At 58.2% G+C, this 18517-nt stretch overlaps 1 protein-coding gene across 1 annotated transcript; it reads left to right on the top strand.

Moving 5' to 3' along the window:
* Nucleotides 1–11612: 11612 nt before the first annotated feature.
* Nucleotides 11613–17573, top strand: TNNI1 (troponin I1, slow skeletal type). The gene is made up of 5 exons (XM_054395863.1): nt 11613–11663; nt 12250–12381; nt 13069–13158; nt 14422–14598; nt 17466–17573. Exons 2-5 carry the CDS (start codon nt 12256–12258, stop codon nt 17571–17573), a joined length of 501 nt encoding a protein of 166 aa, XP_054251838.1. The 5' UTR covers nt 11613–11663; nt 12250–12255.
* Nucleotides 17574–18517: the final 944 nt, after the last annotated feature.

Genomic DNA, 18517 nt, shown 5'->3' on the forward strand with positions numbered 1-18517 from the left:
CATCATCAGTGACCACCCTCAACTCCTAAATCCCTGAATCTCAGTTTGGAATCCAGAACTTGCCCCAGACAGTGCCAGGCTGGAGAGCTGCCCTGTGCCCTGCTGTGTCTGCAGGAGCAGGGGCCAGGGACATCCAGACCACTGCTGGGGTGGCTTTGGCCATCTCCAATAAAGTCCTCCTGCACTGAGTGCAGGCAGAAATGCTGTCACTCATAGCCTGGAGCTTGGGCTGCTGAGGCAGGTCTAGGTGGGGAGTGCTGGGACTGGAGTTGTGCTAATTCCCCATCCCCAGTGTCCTGCTGGGGGGGCTTGGAGAGGGAGTCCCAGGCAGGTGGAGGAGATGGTGGCTGGTGGATTGTGAGCATCACCCAGCAGTGGAGCTGGGGCTGTGGGAGGCAGTGGGAGCAAGGGGCTCACCACCCCATCTGGCACTGCATGAAGGAATGGGAATGGTGTCCAGGCACTGCTTGAGCTGCAGAGGGCAGAAATGGAGCCCAGCTCATGTCCCTCACCCACCATCCCCAGGCAGGACTCAGCAGGCTCCCTGAGCAGGGGGGTGGCTCAGCCCAGCCTCGCAGCTGAGGGGCTGCTGAGATGGATCCAGTGCCTCAGAGACAGCTGGGAGGGTTTGGAGGTACCCTGAAAATGTCACAAAAGCATGGCAGGTGCCTGCCTGGGCCCCACATTCAGGACTGTTTGGAACAGTTTTTTTTCCCTGTGAAGTGTTTTGCCTGAGGCTGAGGACCAGGCTGGTCTCAGGAGAGTCACAGGGAGGTGGCTGCTGACCTCTGTCAGCCCCTTCACACAGACACAGCAGCTGAGCTCCTCCTCTCCTGTAGCAGAGCTGACAAGATCAGTGTGGGGAAGGTTTCATGTGACCCTTGGCACAACCACAGAGAGCTTAAAATCTCCAGTGGGTGGCTCATGTCCATCTTAATGACATCTCCTCACTATCCCAAGGTAGCTGGTTCCTCCTCATTCCATGGAGGCTTTTCTCCATGCCCATAGCAGGAGGCAGGCAGCCCCTGCCAGCAGGCAGAGACCTCCTCAGCCTTGGCACCTTCTGCAAACATTTCCACTCTGCCCAGAGCATTCCAGCTGAGAGGAGCAATTTGTCCCTTTTTGGTCACCCTTTTGGTGAAAATTGTGCTCCTTCTGGATCCAGCCCCACAGCTGCTTCCACATGGATTGGCTGGAAGGGAGAGTCCCTTGCCCATGGGTGAAGAGGCTGAACACAGGCACCACCCCCAGCTGCACCACTGGCAGGATGATGCCCAGCCAGGTAGGGGTCCCAGAGCAGTAGGCTGTGCCCTAGGAGCCCAGGACATGGAGCAGCTGATCCCAAATGGATGAGGAGCCTCTGCCCTGCTAGCTGCTGTGGGTGCCCTGTGGAGCTGATGGAATGGGATGAAGATCAGTGGAGCAGAGATCTGAGCTGGGAGAGGTCTCCCAGCCCCATGGGGCATGTTTGGGGTCTGGCCTGAGGTCTTGCTGGTTCCCAGGCTGGGCTGTAATGAGCACCCAAATTCTGCTCCACTTTCCATCTCCTTGGGTGTCCCTGCTGCCAGCTCCACTCCAGTGCCTCAGGTCATCACCCTCGGGGTCATTAAGACTCCCGGGGGCAGCAGGTTGAGGAAATCCTTTGGAGAGCTACAGAAAGCTTTGATTGCTGGAGAGCATCGCTGGGAGGCTGTCACCCTCTGGTGTCACAAATCGATGGAGCAGCTGGGACTAGCTGGATCCTGTCTGGCAGCTCTTGGGGGGAGAGAGCTGCAGGCTGATCTTGCATGAGAAAGGCTGAGGCAGGAAGAGGTCCTCAGGACGAGTCACAGGCACCCTCGGGGCTTCCCTGCAGTGTGACACTGCTGTCACCTTGCTTGTGGGAGGGGACCCCAGTGTCCCAGTGTCTCTGAGCTGTTCCATGGAGGGAAAAGCTTCTTCCATGCCCTGGTGGGGCTGTGGGGGATCCTCCATCCCAGCCTGGCAAGAGGGCTGGTGAGCTGCTGCCATCTGCCCCAGCATCTGGGCTGGCTCTGAGTGTGGCAGCTAAGGGGTGGGATGGACAGGTTTGGAGAGTGAGGTCCCACAGGAGAAGAGAAGCTCAGCTGTTGTTTCTAAGTCTGTCCTGCCTGCCCTGGGCAGTCTGTTGTCTTTGGTAATGCCATCAGGGTTGATAAAACAAGGACAGTGCTTGGAAGAGGGCAAGGACAGGATGGGATTGCTCCAGGGCTTGGGAAAGGGAAGGGATCCCAGCAGCATTGCTGCCAGGCTGCTTCCTCAGGGAAGTGGCTTCAGGTGGGGCAAACAAACTGCTGGCAGGGCTCAGACACCTCTGAATGTGGAGGCCAAACAGCTGCAGGAGTCAGGCACTGTTGCAGCTCCTGTGCAGCTCTCCTGAGGCTGGAGGGCAGCTCTGCCATGCTTGTGGAGCACCAACACCCTCCAGGGCCTCAGCAGGTCTAGAAGGAGACAGAAACTGCCCATGTGCATCCAAACACAGGAGAGACCAAACATAGGTGACCTGCAGGACCACTGTGAGGGCTAGGGACAAGTGAGCTACCTCTGGGGACTCAGTCCTGGGTGGGTCTGCCAGGGCAGGCTGGCCATGGTGCAGTGCCCGTGCACAAGGAGTGTCCTCTCCACGGCACCTCTGCCTTGCTCCTAGAATCACAGAATCAGGCAGGGTTGGAAGGGACCTCAAGGCTCAGCCAGTTCCAACCCCCCTGCCGTGGGCAGGGACACCTCACACTGGATCAGGCTGCCCAGAGCCTCATCCAGCCTGGCCTTAAGCACCTCCAGGGATGGAGCCTCAACCACCTCCCTGGACAACCCATTCCAGGCTCTCACCACTCTCATGGGGAAGAACTTCTTCCTCACATCCAGTCTGAATCTCCCCACTTCCAGCTTTGTTCCATTACCCCCAGTCCTATCACTACCTGATAGCCTAAAAAGTCCCTCCCCTCTGATGTGAGCCAGCAGCAGAGATCCTGGCAAATGGTTTTAAATGGAAAGAGAGGAGATTGAGACTGGAGATGAGGAAGAAATTGTTGAGAGTGAGGGTGGGGAGAGACTGGTACAGGTTGCCCAGGGAGGCTGTGGATGTCTCCTCCCTGGAGGTGTTCAGGGCCAGGCTGGATGAGGCCCTGAGCAAGCTGGGCTGGTGGGAGGTGTCCCTGCCCATGGCAGGGGGTTGGAACTGGATGAGCTTTAAGGTCCCTTCCAACCCAACCCATTCTGTGATTCTGTGATCTGCCTCTCCAGTGGCAGCCCAATGGGGAACCCAGAACAGGAGGATATAATTTTGCTTGGAATTTGGCCTCAGCACTGGTTGGCTTCACAGATTCCCAGCCTCTCCTCCTCCTACAAAGGGGAATTCAGAGTGAAGAGAAGGGAGAAATGTTTGCCCCTGAGGGTGGGGAGAGCCTGGCCCAGGCTGCCCAGAGAGGTGAGAGCTGCCCCATGCCTGGCACCATTGCAGCTCAGGTTGTTTGGGGCTGTGAGCAACCTGCTCTGGTTGGGGATGTCCCTGGGGACTGCAGGGGGCTGGACTGGAGGAGCTTGAAAGGTCCTTTCCCACTCAAACCATTCTATGGTTCTGTGACTATCTGCCAGCAGCTCAGAGAGGTGTCCATAACCTCACGTGGTACCTACTGAACCAAACCCTCCTCTTGGGGCACCTTCTTGCAGTTTGTGAGCCAGGGGAGGAGACCCAAAGCATCCTCATCATGTCAGCTGGAGAGGAGGGATGGGCAGACCCTGGGCTCCTGCCAGTCCTGCTGCTGGCCCCTCATGGCAGCACCAGGGTGTTGAAACTGGTGCTTAAGCCCCAAATTGTGGGGTCCCATGACTCCATCCCTCTCCTGCCCTTTCCTCCTCCTCCTCCTCACTTAGGTCCTGGCTGAGAGTGGAGCAAATGGCATCTGCAGCAGCCATGGCTGTGCCCAGCAGCAGGAGCTGGTGGGTCCCCAGGGCAGGGCTGGGGAATGCAACTCCTTTGTCAGAGGCTAATTTTGGCTCCTCTGTGCTCAGCAAACAATCCCAAGGCAGCCCAGAGGGAAGATGCTGGAGGCCTGGCCCAGGGGGGGCTTTGCCCTTATAAAGGTCTAGCAGGGCTGCTATAAAGCCTCCTCCTTGGGTGGCTGGGAGCAGATCCACTGCTGCTGCTTGGGACTGGGAAAACTGGGGAATGTCCCTGGAGGGGCTCCTGAGGATGCTGGGCACAGGGGAATTTCTCCTGGCTTGTTGGGACTTGACTGGTGCAGATGAAAGCAGGATGAGCCTGGCACTGCCATTGCTGCTGTCACCATCACTGACCTCACAGCAGCATGGGGGCTGCTGCCTTGTCCTCCACCAGGACACAGCCCCTGCCTGGGTGTCCAGGCAGGAGGGAGGAGCTGGGGAAGGAGCTGGGGAAGGAGATAGGGAAGGGGAAGGCGAAAGGAGCTGGGGAAGAGGAAGGGAGAAGGAGCTGGGGAAGGGGAAGGGGGAAGGAGCTGGGGAAGGGGAAGGGGGAAGGAGCTGGGGAAGGGGCCATGTGTCCCCTGCTCTGCTCCCCAGCACAGGAGCTGCCCTGCACACACAGCTGTGAGTCCCTCCAGGACCATAATAGCCCCAGGATTAAGATGCCAGGCATTGTCCTGCTGGCTGCAGGCTGGGAATTGTTTGCTCCTAAACTTCTCCCTAAAAATACCCCAGGGAACAGGTGTTGCCTGCCCCTATGCTCCTCTGCCACGCAGAGCCTCCCCCCCCTGTGGGGACACCGGGCAGGGGGCTCTGGGGGGTGCATGGGTGTGAGGCAGCAGCTTCCTTGCTGCTGTTCAGGGGGTTCCAGGGGGAAAACATCAGGGCTTGTGAGGGGCTGAAAGGTGCCTGAGCATCACAGCCCCCTGAGCTGGGTGAGACTGGACAGTCATAGAACCACAGGATTGGTTCAGCTGGAGAAGACCTCCAAGGTCATCCAGGCCAACACTAACCCAACCCCACCATAGCCCCCAAACCATGGCCCCAAGAGCCATGGCCACACCTTGCTTGGACACCTCCAGCCATGGGGACTCCACCACCTCCCTGGGCAGCCTCTTCCAATCCCTGAACACTCCTCCAGCAAAGAAAATTTTCCTCCTCTCCAAACTAGCCCTCCCCTGGCACAATTTCAGGACATTTCCTCTCCTTCTATCCTTTGGTACTAGGGAGCAGAGCCCAGCCCCCAGGTGGCTCCAATCTCCTCTCAGGGAGCTGTAGAGAGCAATGAGGTCTCCCTCAGCCTCCTCTTCTCCAAGCTGAACAACCTCAGCTGCTCCTCCCCAGCCCTGTTCTCCAGACTCTTCCCCAGCTTTCTTGCCCTTCTCTGGACCTGCTCCAGCCCCCAAATGTCCTGCACCCCAAAGAGGAGACTCCCCTGCTCTTGGTTCCAGCCAATGATCCCACCTGCTGCCATAACCCCACCTTTGCTGTTCACCCTGTCACACCTGGCCTGGGGGAGAGTTGGTTGCCCTCTGCCTCTGGCAGCTTCAGGGGATCCAGGGAGAGCCTTTGGCCAGCGTTCCTGGGGGGAGTTCCCTGTGCTGGCAGTGGTGTTTGTCCACCACCACCATGGGGGTCAGCACCACATCAGTGCCATGGATATGGCACCTGGGGACATGGTTTAGTAGTTGGCATGGGTTGGTGGATGGACTTGGTGATAACTCTGTGATTCTATGATCAGCTCTCAGGAGTTTCTCTGCCAAGCAGCAGCCCTGGCAGTGCTTTGCCTGATGGTTTCTGCCTCCTTGCAGACTCAGGGCTTGTCAAAGAATCACAGAATGGGTTGGGTTGGAAGGGACCTTCAAGATCATCCAGTTCTAAACCCCCTGCCATGGGCAGGGACACCTCCCCCCAGCCCAGCTTGCTCAAGGCCTCTTCCAACCTGGCCTGGAACACCTCCAGGGAGGGGACATCCACACCCTCCCTGGGCAACCTGTGCCAGTGTCTCACCACTCTCACTCTAACAAATTTCTTCCTCCTCTCCAGTCTCCACCTCCCCTCTCCCAGCTCAAAGCCATTGTCCCTCATCCTGGCACCCAGCTCTCCTGAAGCCCCTTCAGGTCTGGAAGGCTGCTCTGAGGTCTCCCTGGAGCTTTCTTTTCTCCAGGCTGAACAGCTCCAACTCTCCCAGCCTGTCCCCATAGCAGAGGTTCTCCAGCCCTCCTCTGGACCCTCTCCAGCAGCTCCAGGTCCTTCTTGTGTTGGGGGCCCCAAAACTGGAGGCAGTGCTGCAGGTGGGGGTCACAATAAAGTCTGCTGATGAAACTCTTCAAGAGGACATCTCTGGTGCTGGCTCACATCAGAGAGGAGCAAGGCAGAGGTGCCATGGAGAAGCCTCCCCTTGTGCACAGGCACTGCACCGTGCTCAGCCTGCCCTGGCAGCTCAGCCTGCCCTGGCAGCTCAGCCTGCTCACTCCCCACCCGTGTGGGCAGGCTGTGGGGCCGTGAGTGCTGGCCAGGCTGTGCTGATTCCCGTGCAAGGAGCCCAGGGGCTCAGCTGCGGAGCTCCGGGGTGCAGCTGAACCCAGCTGCCGTGGCAGTGCCGTGTGCGATGTGCCTGCAGCCCCTGGTGCCCAGCGCCGTGCCCCAGGTGCGTGCAGCCCGCGGTGGGGCTCCGGGGCTGGCGGCGAGCGCCGGGCAGGCAGGAGGGGGCTGTGCTATTTTTACCGACCACTGGCAGCCGGGCTGGGCTTTCATAGGCCCGCTCCTCCCTGCGCCCCTGCAGTGCGCGGCTCAGCGCGGGCCAGGCATCACCTCCCCTCCAGCACCCCCGAGGTAAGGCACTGCCCTCGGCACCCCCGCCGTGGCAAACTGGGCGAGCTGGTGGTGGCACCGGCGGTGGCTTGCTCCAGGTGGGTTGGCAGAGCGGCCCCCGGGACAGGAATTTATCTGAATTCCCCCCTGCCCCCCTTGCTCAGAGATTTTCCGTGCTCCTGGAGAGGGCTGGTGAGACTGCCCCGGGGACAAATGCCACCCAAGTGCCCGGCTGGGCTTTGGGGCTGAGGTGGGCTCTGTTTCCCTGAACATGGGCAAACAGGACCGTTTTGGGGAGCCTTTGTCTGTGTGGTCCAGCTTCTCTGTGTGCTCCTGCTCACTTGTGTGACCAGGGAGGTGGGGCTGAGGAGTGCCAGCAGCTCCCTCTTAGCTGGGCTTGTGTCTGTGGTGTGCCCCTGGTCTCCTAGGCTGGGCTGGGCTGGGGGTGGGGATGTCAGGGCTGACTGAGTTTGGATTTGGGGGTTATTTCTTTTAATAATCAAATGGTTTAAGAAGGGGTTTACGCTTTTCATGGCTGGGGGCATGGAAACTACAGAATTAACTTGTCCAGGTCCTCTCAGCCCCATCAGAGAGCAAAAGCTCTCCTGGATGCTCCAGACCCACCCAGAGCCCCAAAGTCCCTGCAGGAGATTGCTGGGGATGTTGTACCAGCACAGCTGGGTCCTGGCTCTGCTTGGGAGAGGCAGTTTAGGACTGTCTGGCCCTAAAAAGTGATTGACCTTGGTAGAGGTCATCAGCCTAGGAGTGGGCTGGGTCCCACTTCCCAGGGACTTTGTTCCGACAGGGAATGCTGGAGCTGCTGAGAAGCTTCACCCAACCTCTGCTCACCTTCAGAGAGCCAAAGGCTTTTCTGCCTTCCCTGTGACAAACTGGGGGGGTGCAGCTGGGACCTGACCTGCTCAGTGCACCAGTGTCAGGCCAGAGGAGCTGCCTTCCCTGCACAGCCTCTGGAATGTTTCGATCTCATCACCAAAACCCTCCCCAGACCTGCAAACCTGTGGCTCCAGCTGCATCTGACTGATGGGGGCAAAAGATTCCTCCTCTTAGGATTCTTCCTCGTAAATCCAAGGACCTGGCAGGCCCTAGGGAAGATGATTCCTGCTGGGTTTTGGTGCCATTTCCCCTACAAACTCTATTCCTTCTGGGCAGGCAGCAGGATCACAGGGAGAGGGCAGGGACGAGCAGAGGGAGCCCAGAGGTGCAGAGAGATTTGCTGAGCAGAGGCTCCACACATGCCTGGGAGCAGCTGTTTGAGACCTGAGTCATTCCTTCAGCTTCCCCAGAGAGGAATCTTTGGGGTTTAAAACATTTTCCAAGTTTAAGGGGATGCAAAGGCAAAAAAAAAAAAATAAAAAAATCCCAGTTTGCCATTTCAGGTCTAAGGAAGAGGACCAACCCCAAAGAATCAGAGACTTGTTGGGGTTGGCAAAGCCCTCTGAGATCATCCAGTCCAACATCAACCCAACCCAACCCCACCATGGCCACCAAACCATGGCCCCAAGTGCCATGACCTTGCTGGAACACCTCCAGCCATGGGGACTCCACCACCTCTATGGGCAGCCTCTTCCAATCCCTGAACACTCCTCCAGCAAAAAAATTTTTCCTCCTCTCCAACCTAACCCTCCCCAGGCACAATTTCAGGCCAGTTCCTCTCCTTCTATCACCTGAGACTGGGGAGCAGAGCCCAACCCCCACCTGGCTGCAACCTCCTCTCAGGGAGCTGTAGAGAGCAATGAGGTCTCCCTCAGCCTCCTCTTCTCCAGGCTGCACACCCCCAGCTCCCTCAGCTGCCCCTCCCCAGCCCTGTTCTCCAGACCCTTCCCCAGCTTTGTTGCCCTTCTCTGACCCTGCTCCAGCCTCTCAATGTCCTTCTTGGAGTGAGTGTCCAGAACTGAACCCAGCACTCAAGCTGTGCCCTCCTCAGCGCCCAGTCCAGGGGCACAATCCCTGCCCTGCTCCTGCTGTCCAGGCCATTTCCTCTCCTGTCACCTGACACTAAGGAGCAGAGCCCAACCCCCACCTGGCTCCAGCCTCCTCTCAGGGAGCTGTAGAGAGCAAGGAGGTCTCCCCTCAGCCTCCTCTTCTCCAGGCTCAAGGACCTCACTCTCCTCACCACTGGGAACTGCTGTTTCCTCCTGGCATACAGCAGGGGTTTGTTACTCCTGGTTGTAAGGACAACACAGATGAAGTGTTTGGCATTCCTCACACATTTCTCTGGCTCAGGCTTACTTGGTGCTTGGCTTCTTGGCACGGGGGGTGCTGGGGGTGTGTGTTGGGGGCAGTGGGGGGTGCCAGCCAGGCAGCATGGTTGGAAGCAGCTGCAGGGCAGAGGCTGCCAAGCAAACGGAGCACACCGACCCCTGCCTGCTTCACCAAAGCAACCCTTCCCCACCACTCCTCAGACAGGGTTTAGTTCCACCAACACATGTGAAGCTGTGGGACAGAACCTCCACATCTGACACGGTGTGAGGCACCTCCAGGTTTCTCTGGAGCTTTCCAACCTCTCTCATCTCCATCCCTTCGCCCCGAGCGGTGCAGCCGCTGTGGGAGCAGCTTGGAGCTTGGGAAAACCCCGAGGAGCAGGAGACCGAGTCCTGCAGGGCCGGCTGGAGGCAGGTTGGGGCTCGCCCGAAATCAGGGCTCCTCGGAGCTGGGTGGTTCCTGTCGGTGTCTCCCGGCAGGAGGATGAGGCTGCGGAGTCGCTTCCCTGTGCCGACAGCGCGGGGCAGCACCGCTCCTCGGAAGCATCCTGCTGGCACCGCAGCTCCCCGGGCTCAGCTGGGTTTGGGATCTGCTCCTCTCTTTCAGCTTCTTTCCCTTTTCTTTTTCTTTCTTTTTTTTTTTTTTTTTTGGCAGGAGAACAGGACTCCAGCGCGATGCCAGAGCCGTGAGTAGTGTGCCTGGGGCTTCACCAAACCCTTGCCTGCTGCAGGGCTGCTGGGGCCAGCTCAGCTCCTCTGGTCTTGGTGGGGTGCAGCTGGGAGATCAGCCCTGCTGGAGAGCCCTGTGCCTTGTGAAAAATGTCCTGAAATCATAGAACCACAGAATGGGTTGGGTTGGAAGGGACCTTAAAGCTCATCCAGTTCCCACCCCCTGCCATGGGCAGGGACACCTCCCACCAGCCCAGCTTGCTCCAGGTCTCACACACTCAATGCTGCACTGTGAGACCTGCACAGCCCAGCCCCGTGGTCAGCCCCAGCCCAGGGGACCCTGCAGCAGCCCTGAGCATCAGCCCAAGCCCTGTGCCCTGCTCGTGTGCGTGCCAGACCTCAGCAGGACAACGAGAGGCAGCTCTGGAAATAACTTCCATGTGCTGAGCCACCTGTTCCCAGAGCAGCACCTCCCTGCTTCTGTGCCAGTGCCCTTGTGAAAAAGGTCCTGAAATCATAAAAGCCTTAGAGTGGGCATCTGTGGACATGCTGGAAGGTGTCCAGAGGAGGGCCACCAGGATGAGCAGAGGGCAGGAGTACCTCTCCTATGAGGACAGACTGAGAGAGTTGGGGCTGTTCAGTCTGGAGAAGAGAAGACTCCCAGGAGACCTTCTTGTGGCTTTCCAGTATCTGAAGGGGCTACAAGAAAGCTGGGGAGGGACTTTTGAGGCTATCAGGGAGTGATAGGACTGGGAGGAATGGAGCAAGGCTGGAAGTGGGGAGATTCAGACTGGATGTGAGGAAGTTCTTCCCCATGAGAGTGGTGAGAGCCTGGAATGGGTTGTCCAGGGAGGTGGTTGAGGCTCCATCCCTGGAGGTGTTTGCAGCCAGGCTGGATGAGGCTCTGGGCAGCCTGATCCAGTGTGAGGTGTCCCTGCCCATGGCAGGGGGGTTGGAACTGGATGATCCTTGAGGTCTCTTCCAACCCTGACTGATTCTATGATTCTATCATTCTATGGCTTGGGTGGGAAGGGACCTTAAAGCTCATCCAGTGCCAACCCTCTGCCATGGGCAGGGACACCTCCCACCAGCCCAGCTTGCTCAAGACCTCATCCAGCCTGGCCTTGAGTACCTCCAGGGAGGAGGTTGTAGTTAATTAGGGATCTCAACATCCTGATTCAAACCTTGGAGCTTTCCTCGATCCTGATATAGGGATCTGAGGTGGGCAGCACCACTCACTGAGCTGAGGCTGGCACAACGGGCACTGGGACAGGCTGGTGACATGGTTCAGTGGCACAGAGGGACTGAGCTGGGGCTGGCACAATGGGCACTGGGACAGGCCTGGTGGCATGGTTCAGTGGCACACAGGAAGTTTGGTGGAACCCAGGAAGTTTCACCTCAGCATGATGAAGAACTTCTGTACTGTGAGGCTGCTGGAGCCCTGGAGCAGGCTGCCCAGAGAGGTTGTGGAGTCTCCTCTGGAGACTTCCAAGCCCCACCTGGATGTGTTCCTGTGTGCCCTGCCCTGGGTGCTCCTGCTCTGGCAGGGGGTTGGACTGGATGATCTCTGGAGGTCCCTTCCAACCCCTCTCATGCTGTGATTCTGTGCTTTTGGCTTCCTGAGCAGTGGCCCTGGGCAGCCTCTGCATCCCAGAGAGCCCCAGGAGGGTGCTCTGAGCTGGCTGCCTTGCAGGTGGCAACAGACACAGAAATCAGGAAACCAACTGCAGGCAGCACCTGAGCTTCTTTCCTTGCCTGTCACCTCTCTTTGGCTCTCACTCACTGTTTCCTTGTTCTCTCCTCTTGCTCCACATCTCTGCCCCCTGAACACACATCTGTCTGCAGGGAGGTAAGTGTCCTTCCTCTGGGGAAGCCTCTCAGCACTGCTCTGAGTTTGCTCTCAGAATGGTTGTTGTTTACTTTCTATTCTTTTTTCCCTCTCTCCCTTTGCCCCAGAGAAAATCCAAGATCACAGCCTCACGCAAGCTCTTGTTGAAGGTGAGTCCTGAGGGCTGGAAACTCCCTGGGGTTTGTCTTGCTGGGGAGAGGGAGCCAAGCTTGAAGTGTGTGGTTGGTGGGACAGGGAGGAGGAGCAGCAGAAGCTTGGCCCTTGGGCAGCAGCTCCCCTGCCCACCTGCTCCAGACTCCTCACTCATGTGGGCTTTGTGGTGCAGGCTCCAAACACTTGATGAAGGTGGGGAGAGACTCTGATGCCTTCAGCTGGGAAGCCACAGACCCTGTGTTTGTGCACCAGCAGCTCTGCAGCACAAGCTTGGGAGGTCCCTGGGTTGTGGCTTGGGAAAATCATTTGCTGCCAGCAGTGCAAAACGATGGAAGGAAAGTGCTGAGGTCAGCAGGCACTGGGACCACCACAGCCCCATGGCCATGTTGGTTCTCCTGCCTCCAGGGTCACCACACCAAAGGTTCTTTTGAAGTGTTGCAGAGGGATTTTGGGAGGACAGCCACAGCAGGGAGGAGGGCTGGGAGGCAGGCAGGGCTGTCCCACCCTGCAGCTGCTGTGTGAGGAGGCTCAGGGGCAGCAGAGCAGCCTGCTCACACTTCTGCTATCTGCCTGTGCTTGTAGAGTTTGATGCTGGCAAAAGCAAAGGAGGAATGGGAACAGGAGATTGTGGACAAGCAGTCAGAGAAGGAAAGATACCTGTCTGAGAGGATCACCCCACTGCACACCAGTGGCCTTTCCCTGAGCCAGCTCCAGGTACTTCACGGAATCACAGCAGGGCAGGGGTTGGAAGGAACCTCAGAGATCATCCAGTCCAGCCCCTGCCAGAGCAGCAGCACCCAGGGCAGGGCACACAGGGACACATCCAGGTGGGGTTTGAAAGTCTCCAGAGAAGGAGACTCCACAACCTCTCTGGGCAGCCTGCTCCAGGCTCTGTCACCCTTACAGAAGTTCCTCCTCATGTTCAGATGGAACTTCTTGTGTTCAAGTTTGTGTCCCTTATCCCCTGTCCTGTCCCTGGGCACCACTGAACAAAGCCTGGTTCCCATCCCCCTGACAGCCACCCTTGGAGTATTGATCAGCACTGATCAGATGCCCCTCAGGCTGCTCCTCTCCAGACTGAACAGCCTCAACTCTCTCAGCCTCTCCTCCCAGAGCTGTTCCAATCCCCTCAGCAGCTTTGTAGCCCTTTGCTGTCCTCTCTCCAGCAGTGCCCTGAGGTCCTCCTTGAATCAGGGAGCCCAGAACTGGACACAATACTCCAGATGTGGCCTCAGCAGGGCAGAGTAGAAGGGGTGGAGAACCTCCCTTGACCTGCTGGCCACACTCCTCTGAGTGCACCCCAGGATGCCATTGGCCTTCTTCATGTCTGAGGATGGAGTGAGCTCTTTGGGAGCATGAAAGGGCCTCACTCACCACTCTCCTGTTGTGCTTGTCCCCCAGGACCTGTGCAGAGAGCTGCATGAGAAGGTTGAAATTGTGGATGAAGAGAGATATGACATAGAAGCAAAGTGCAACCACAACACTCGGGAGGTAGGAGCAGGCTGGGCTGGCTGCTCCTGTCTGAACTCCCTCCCAGCTGGCAGCCTGGGCCCCCACGGGGGTCTGCCATGGCCTGGGCTGAGCTCAGGTGTGGGGCATGCATTGGGATTATCTAAGGCTTGGCTTTTGCTCTGCAAGGCATCACCCAGCCCAAGCTTCACCCCTGCCACAGGGGACTCCAACTGCCCAACCTCTTTGTTCTCCTGCTCACCCCTCGTGGGTCTGAGAGCTTCTTCTCATGGTGTTGCTGCCACCTGAGCAGGCAACAACAACAGCTCTGGGGCTCAGATCACATAAGCACAGAATGTTAGGGGCTGGAAGGGACCTCTGGAGATCATCCAGCCCAGCCCCCTGCCAGAGCAGGAGCACTCAGGGCAGGGCACACAGGAACACATCCAGGTGGGGTTGGAATATCTCCAGAGAAGAAGACTCCACAACCCCCCTGGGCAGCCTGCTCCAGAGCTCTGTCACCCTCACAGTGAAAAAAATTCTTCCACCACTGCCCCCTGTGCTGGCATTGGGCATCACCCAGCAGAGCCTGGCTCCAGCCCTGCACATCTTTATCAACATGAATGAGGTCACCTCTCAGGCTCCTCCTCTCCAAGCTAATGAGCCTCAGCTCCCTTAGGCTCTCCTCACAGGAGATGTTCCACTCCCCTAATAATTTTTGTGGCTCTGTGCTGGGCTCTCTCAAGCAGTTCCCTGAGGTCCTTCTTGACCTGAGGGACCCAGAACTGGACACAATATTCCAGATGTGGCCTCAGCAGAGCAGAGTAGAGAGGGAGGAGAAACTCTGTCCACCTACTCACCACCCCAGGATGCCCTTGGCCTTCTTGGCTACCAGAGCACATTGCTGGCTCATGGTCTACCTCCCACCCACCAGGACCCCAGGTCCTTTTCCCCTTCACTGCTCTCCAGCAGGTCAGTCCCCAGCCTGTACTGCTCCATGGAATTGTTCTTTCCCAGGTGCAAGACTCTTCCCTTGCCCTTGTTGAACTTCATTCCATTTCTTCCTGCCCAACTCTCAGCCTGTCTCAGTCTGGCTGGCTGGCAGCACAACCCTCCTGGGGCAGCCACTCCACCCAGCTTGGTGTCCTCAGCAAACTGCTGGCAGTGCACAGTGCAGCTGGAGGGTCCCTGGGTGCAGCTCCTCACAGCTTGGAGTTGTCAGAGACTCCTGATTCATACAAGAGCTTTTGGTGTGAGGCAGCCAAGTGATGGCCTCCCTCTGCCCCCCCTGTGCTCACCCTGCAGATTAAAGACCTGAAAATCAAAGTGCTGGACCTGAGGGGCAAGTTCAAGAGGCCTCCCCTGCGCCGAGTCCGAGTCTCTGCCGACGCCATGCTGAGAGCTCTGCTGGGCTCCAAGCACAAAGTCTCCATGGACCTGAGAGCCAACCTCAAGTCTGTCAAGAAGGAGGACACAGAGAAGGTTGGTAACTCTCCAGAGGCCAGGGATGCAGACACCTCCTAGGGATGCCTTTGCCTTCCTGCAGGGTCCCCTGGGAAGCCTGCATGTGCCTCAGAAATGACACAGGGAGGTCCCTGGGAGTCCCTGCCCATCACAGGCTGTGGCTGGACTGTGCAGGAGTTTGACTGGGCCAGGTGGATGATAACAAGGGAGAGTTAGGGTTGGGTCCATGATGGTCTTCCCTCCCAGAGCACACTGAGGCCTTCCAGCTGAGGCCCCCTTTGCATGTCTGTTGAGCTGCTCTTGCAATGAGTCTTGATCAGGAGTCTTGGTTGTTGATCAGGAGAGCTCCTGTTTGGTGCAGTCACACCCAGCAAACAGACAGGAAACTCCAAGCCCCAGACTGCACAGAACAGAGCAAGCCCAGCAGCACTGTGGGCCTGGGACAAAGGTTCCAGTTCCCACCAGTGAGAGCTAAGAGAGGGGAAAGCCTCAATACCAGATCTGGTGAGGGATGCCCAACCCTGCCTGGGGTCTGCAGACACCCCAAAGACGAGAGCTGTGTCACCTTCCCCTGACACCCCAAAGACAAGAGCTGTGTCACCTTCCCTTTGACACCCCAAAGACAAGAGCTGTGTCACCTTCCCCTGACACCCCAAAGACAAGAGCTGTGTCACCTTCCTCTGACACCCCAAAGACAAGAGCTGTGTCACCTTCCCCTGACACCCCAAAGACAAGAGCTGTGTCACCTTCCCCTGACACCCCAAAGACAAGAGCTGTGTCACCTTCCCCTGACACCCCAAAGACAAGAGCTGTGTCACCTTCCCTTTGACACCCCAAAGACAAGAGCTGTGTCACCTTCCCCTGACACCCCAAAGACAAGAGCTGTGTCACCTTCCCCTGACACCCCAAGGACAAGAGCTGTGTCACCTTCCCCTGACACCCCAAAGACAAGAGCTGTGTCACCTTCCCTTTGACACCCCAAGGACAAGAGCTGTGTCACCTTCCCTTGACACCCCAAAGACAAGAGCTGTGTCACCTTCCCCTGACACCCCAAGGACAAGAGCTGTGTCACCTTCCCCTGACACCCCAAAGACAAGAGCTGTGTCACCTTCCCCTGACACCCCAAGGACAAGAGCTGTGTCACCTTCCCCTGTCACCCCAAAGACAAGAGCTGTGTCACCTTCCCTTGACACCCCAAAGACAAGAGCTGTGTCACCTTCCCCTGACACCCCAAGGACAAGAGCTGTGTCACCTTCCCCTGACACCCCAAAGACAAGAGCTGTGTCACCTTCCCTTTGACACCCCAAAGACAAGAGCTGTGTCACCTTCCCCTGACACCCCAAGGACAAGAGCTGTGTCACCTTCCCCTGACACCCCAAAGACAAGAGCTGTGTCACCTTCCCTTTGCTCCCAGCCCAGGAGCTGGATCAGAATCTCAATTTGCAGTGATTTTCCCTCCTGTTGCTGCTGTTGCAGATTCTCAGTCCTTTGGACTAAAATCTGTGTTCAGAGTCCTCAGTGCCAGGTGGTGAAGAGCTCTGAGTCCATTGAGATGTCATGAGATGGTCTGGGGCACGGCTGAGGTGGTCTGGTGCACAGCTCAGGTGGTCTGGGGCACGGCTGAGGTGGTCTGGGGCACAGCTCAGATGGTCTGGGGCACAGCTAGTCATCTACCAGTGGCTGTGGGCTGGCAGAGCAGGCACCTGGGCACGCTCCCAGTGCTGTCCTCATCCCCCCTCTCTGCTCTGGAAGCAGCTGCCAGACTCTTGCTGTCACAACAGCCATCCCAGTCCCCTCCAAAGGCTCCCAGAAGGTGGGGATGCATTGGATGTGCCTGGGAGATCTACACTGAAAGTGGTTTTGCTTGAAGGCTGCTGGGTGTAAATCAGAGTCAGTCTCATGTGCTGCTTTATTCCTCCTAAACAAAATTTCTGGGATTTCAGTGCCTTATGGTGCACTCCTGCAGGTTAGCCAGGCCCTGGGGGGCTGTCCAGGTGAACCCAGACCTCCCTGGGGAGCTCAGAGCAGTGTTTGCCATCATCACGGTCAGCTCCACGACTGAGCTGGCTCTGAACAAGAAGATGTTTGCAACAGGGCAGCTGCTGCCCTGTGCTGCTTGGGCACCAGGCCTGGGACCTCTGTGCAGAGAGGTAGGACAGTGTGGGGCTGCTGGCTGCCCTCCCACATGGCCACTGCAACCTCCATCCCCATCCCTGGGGTGCTGGTGGGGGAGAAGCTGGACAGGAGCCAGCAATGGGCACTGGCAGCACAGAAGGCCAAGGGCAGCCTGGGCTGCATCCAAAGCAGCTTGGCCAGAGCCAGAGAGAGAGGATCCTGCCCTCTGCTCTGCTCTGGGGAGACCTCACCTGCAGGGCTGGGGCCAGCTGTGGGACCCCAACACAAGAAGGACCTGGAGCTGATGGAGAGGGTCCAGAGGAGGCCAGGATGATGTTCAGAGGGCTACAGAGTCTCTGCTATGGGGACAGGCTGGGAGCGTTGGGGCTGTCAGCCTGGAGAAGAGAAGGCTCCAGGGAGACCTTAGGGCAGCCTTCCAGGACCTGAAGGGGCTCCAGGAGAGCTGGGGAGGGACTTTGGCCAAGGGCTGGGAGTGCCAGAATGAGAAAAATGGATTGGAACTGGAACAGGGCAGATTTAAATTGGGCACCAGGAGGAAGTTCTGCACAGTGAGGGAGGTGAGAAACTGGAACAGATTGCCCAGGGAGGTGGTGGAAGCTCCATCATCCAAGGTCAGACTTGCTGTGTGCCTGGGCAGCCTGCTGCAGTTAAAGATGTCCCTGCTGACTGCAGGGGGGTTGGACAGGATGCCCTTGGAGGGTGCCTTGCAGCCTGAGGCAGTATGTGGAGCTGTGAATCCCCCCCTGCAGGAGCGCCCTGTGGAGGTGGGCGACTGGCGCAAGAACGTGGAGGCCATGTCGGGCATGGAGGGCAGGAAGAAGATGTTTGATGCTGCCAAATCCCCCACAGGCCAGTGAGAGGTAGGGGCTGCTCCTCCTTCCCTTGTGCTCCCCACAGCACCCCTGGCCTCTGCTTGTGGCTGGGCAGCTGCAGAAACTGCTCCCACTGATGGCAAGAGTCACCACACACCCCAGAGTGCCCCCACGCCTGGGACGGGATCCTGCCCCACACCTCCCCACCTCTGCCTCCCTCCTCTCCCAGCTTGTCCTCCTCCCTGGTCCTCAGCCCTGCTGCCCACACCACACTCACCCTGCACACCATGGGCATTCCTGCCACCAGCTTTGGCCTGCAAAAGTGACCTGACAGCAGCTCTTCTGCCCCACTGCTCTGCTCTGTTTCTTCCCCACAGGAGCACCAGGAAGAAGAAACCTTCCCACCCCTGCTGCCTCCCCCTGCCCTGCTGCCCCTCTGTGCTCTTTATGCCCTCCCCCTGAATCCACCACTGAGCTGAAACATGGGGACAGCCCTGTGGGGAGCTCTGAGCTTCTCCCCTTCAGCACTGCCCCAGCCCTGCTCCTCACACCCTGGCACAATGGCTCCCCAGCATCACCCACAGGGGCCAGGCTGTCCCCAAGGGGCCCCTGGCCAGCCCTTCCCTCCCACCACTGCAGAGAGGTCCTGGAGATGGCTGCTGGTCCTCCCGCTCCCCCCAGGCTCCAGTGGGTGCAGCCTGAGCTGTACCTGCATGGCTGCAGGTGATTAAAGGATGGTCTCTGGGCAGAGTGCTGTGTGGGCTCCTCACTGTGGGACCACTGCCCAGGGGCAGGTGCTGGGCCACAGCCCGGTGGGTAAGATTCCCCCTGGTCCTTTCCAGCCAGCCTGCTATGTCCCTGAGCCAATGCTCAGGCCAGCAGCATGCCCTGGGCTCAGATTTGCTTTGGGATCCTCTCTCCCAGCCCTCAGTGTTCCTGGTGCCCTCCCAGCTCTGCTGAGGTCCCCCAGTCCCATGCACCACTGCACT

The sequence above is a fragment of the Indicator indicator genome, chromosome 35, assembly GCF_027791375.1.
Source record: "Indicator indicator isolate 239-I01 chromosome 35, UM_Iind_1.1, whole genome shotgun sequence".
NCBI classification, from domain to species: domain Eukaryota; kingdom Metazoa; phylum Chordata; class Aves; order Piciformes; family Indicatoridae; genus Indicator; species Indicator indicator.

What these genes read in the sequence shown, in the direction of transcription:
- TNNI1 (XM_054395863.1), top strand. Translation starts at nt 12,256, where the DNA reads ATGCTGGCAAAAGCAAAGGAGGAATGGGAACAGGAGATTGTGGACAAG. An exon ending in TTTCCCTGAGCCAGCTCCAG is followed by an intron (nt 12,382 to 13,068) that starts GTACTTCACGGA and finishes CTTGTCCCCCAG; the next exon opens with GACCTGTGCAGAGAGCTGCA. An exon ending in GCAACCACAACACTCGGGAG is followed by an intron (nt 13,159 to 14,421) that starts GTAGGAGCAGGC and finishes CTCACCCTGCAG; the next exon opens with ATTAAAGACCTGAAAATCAA.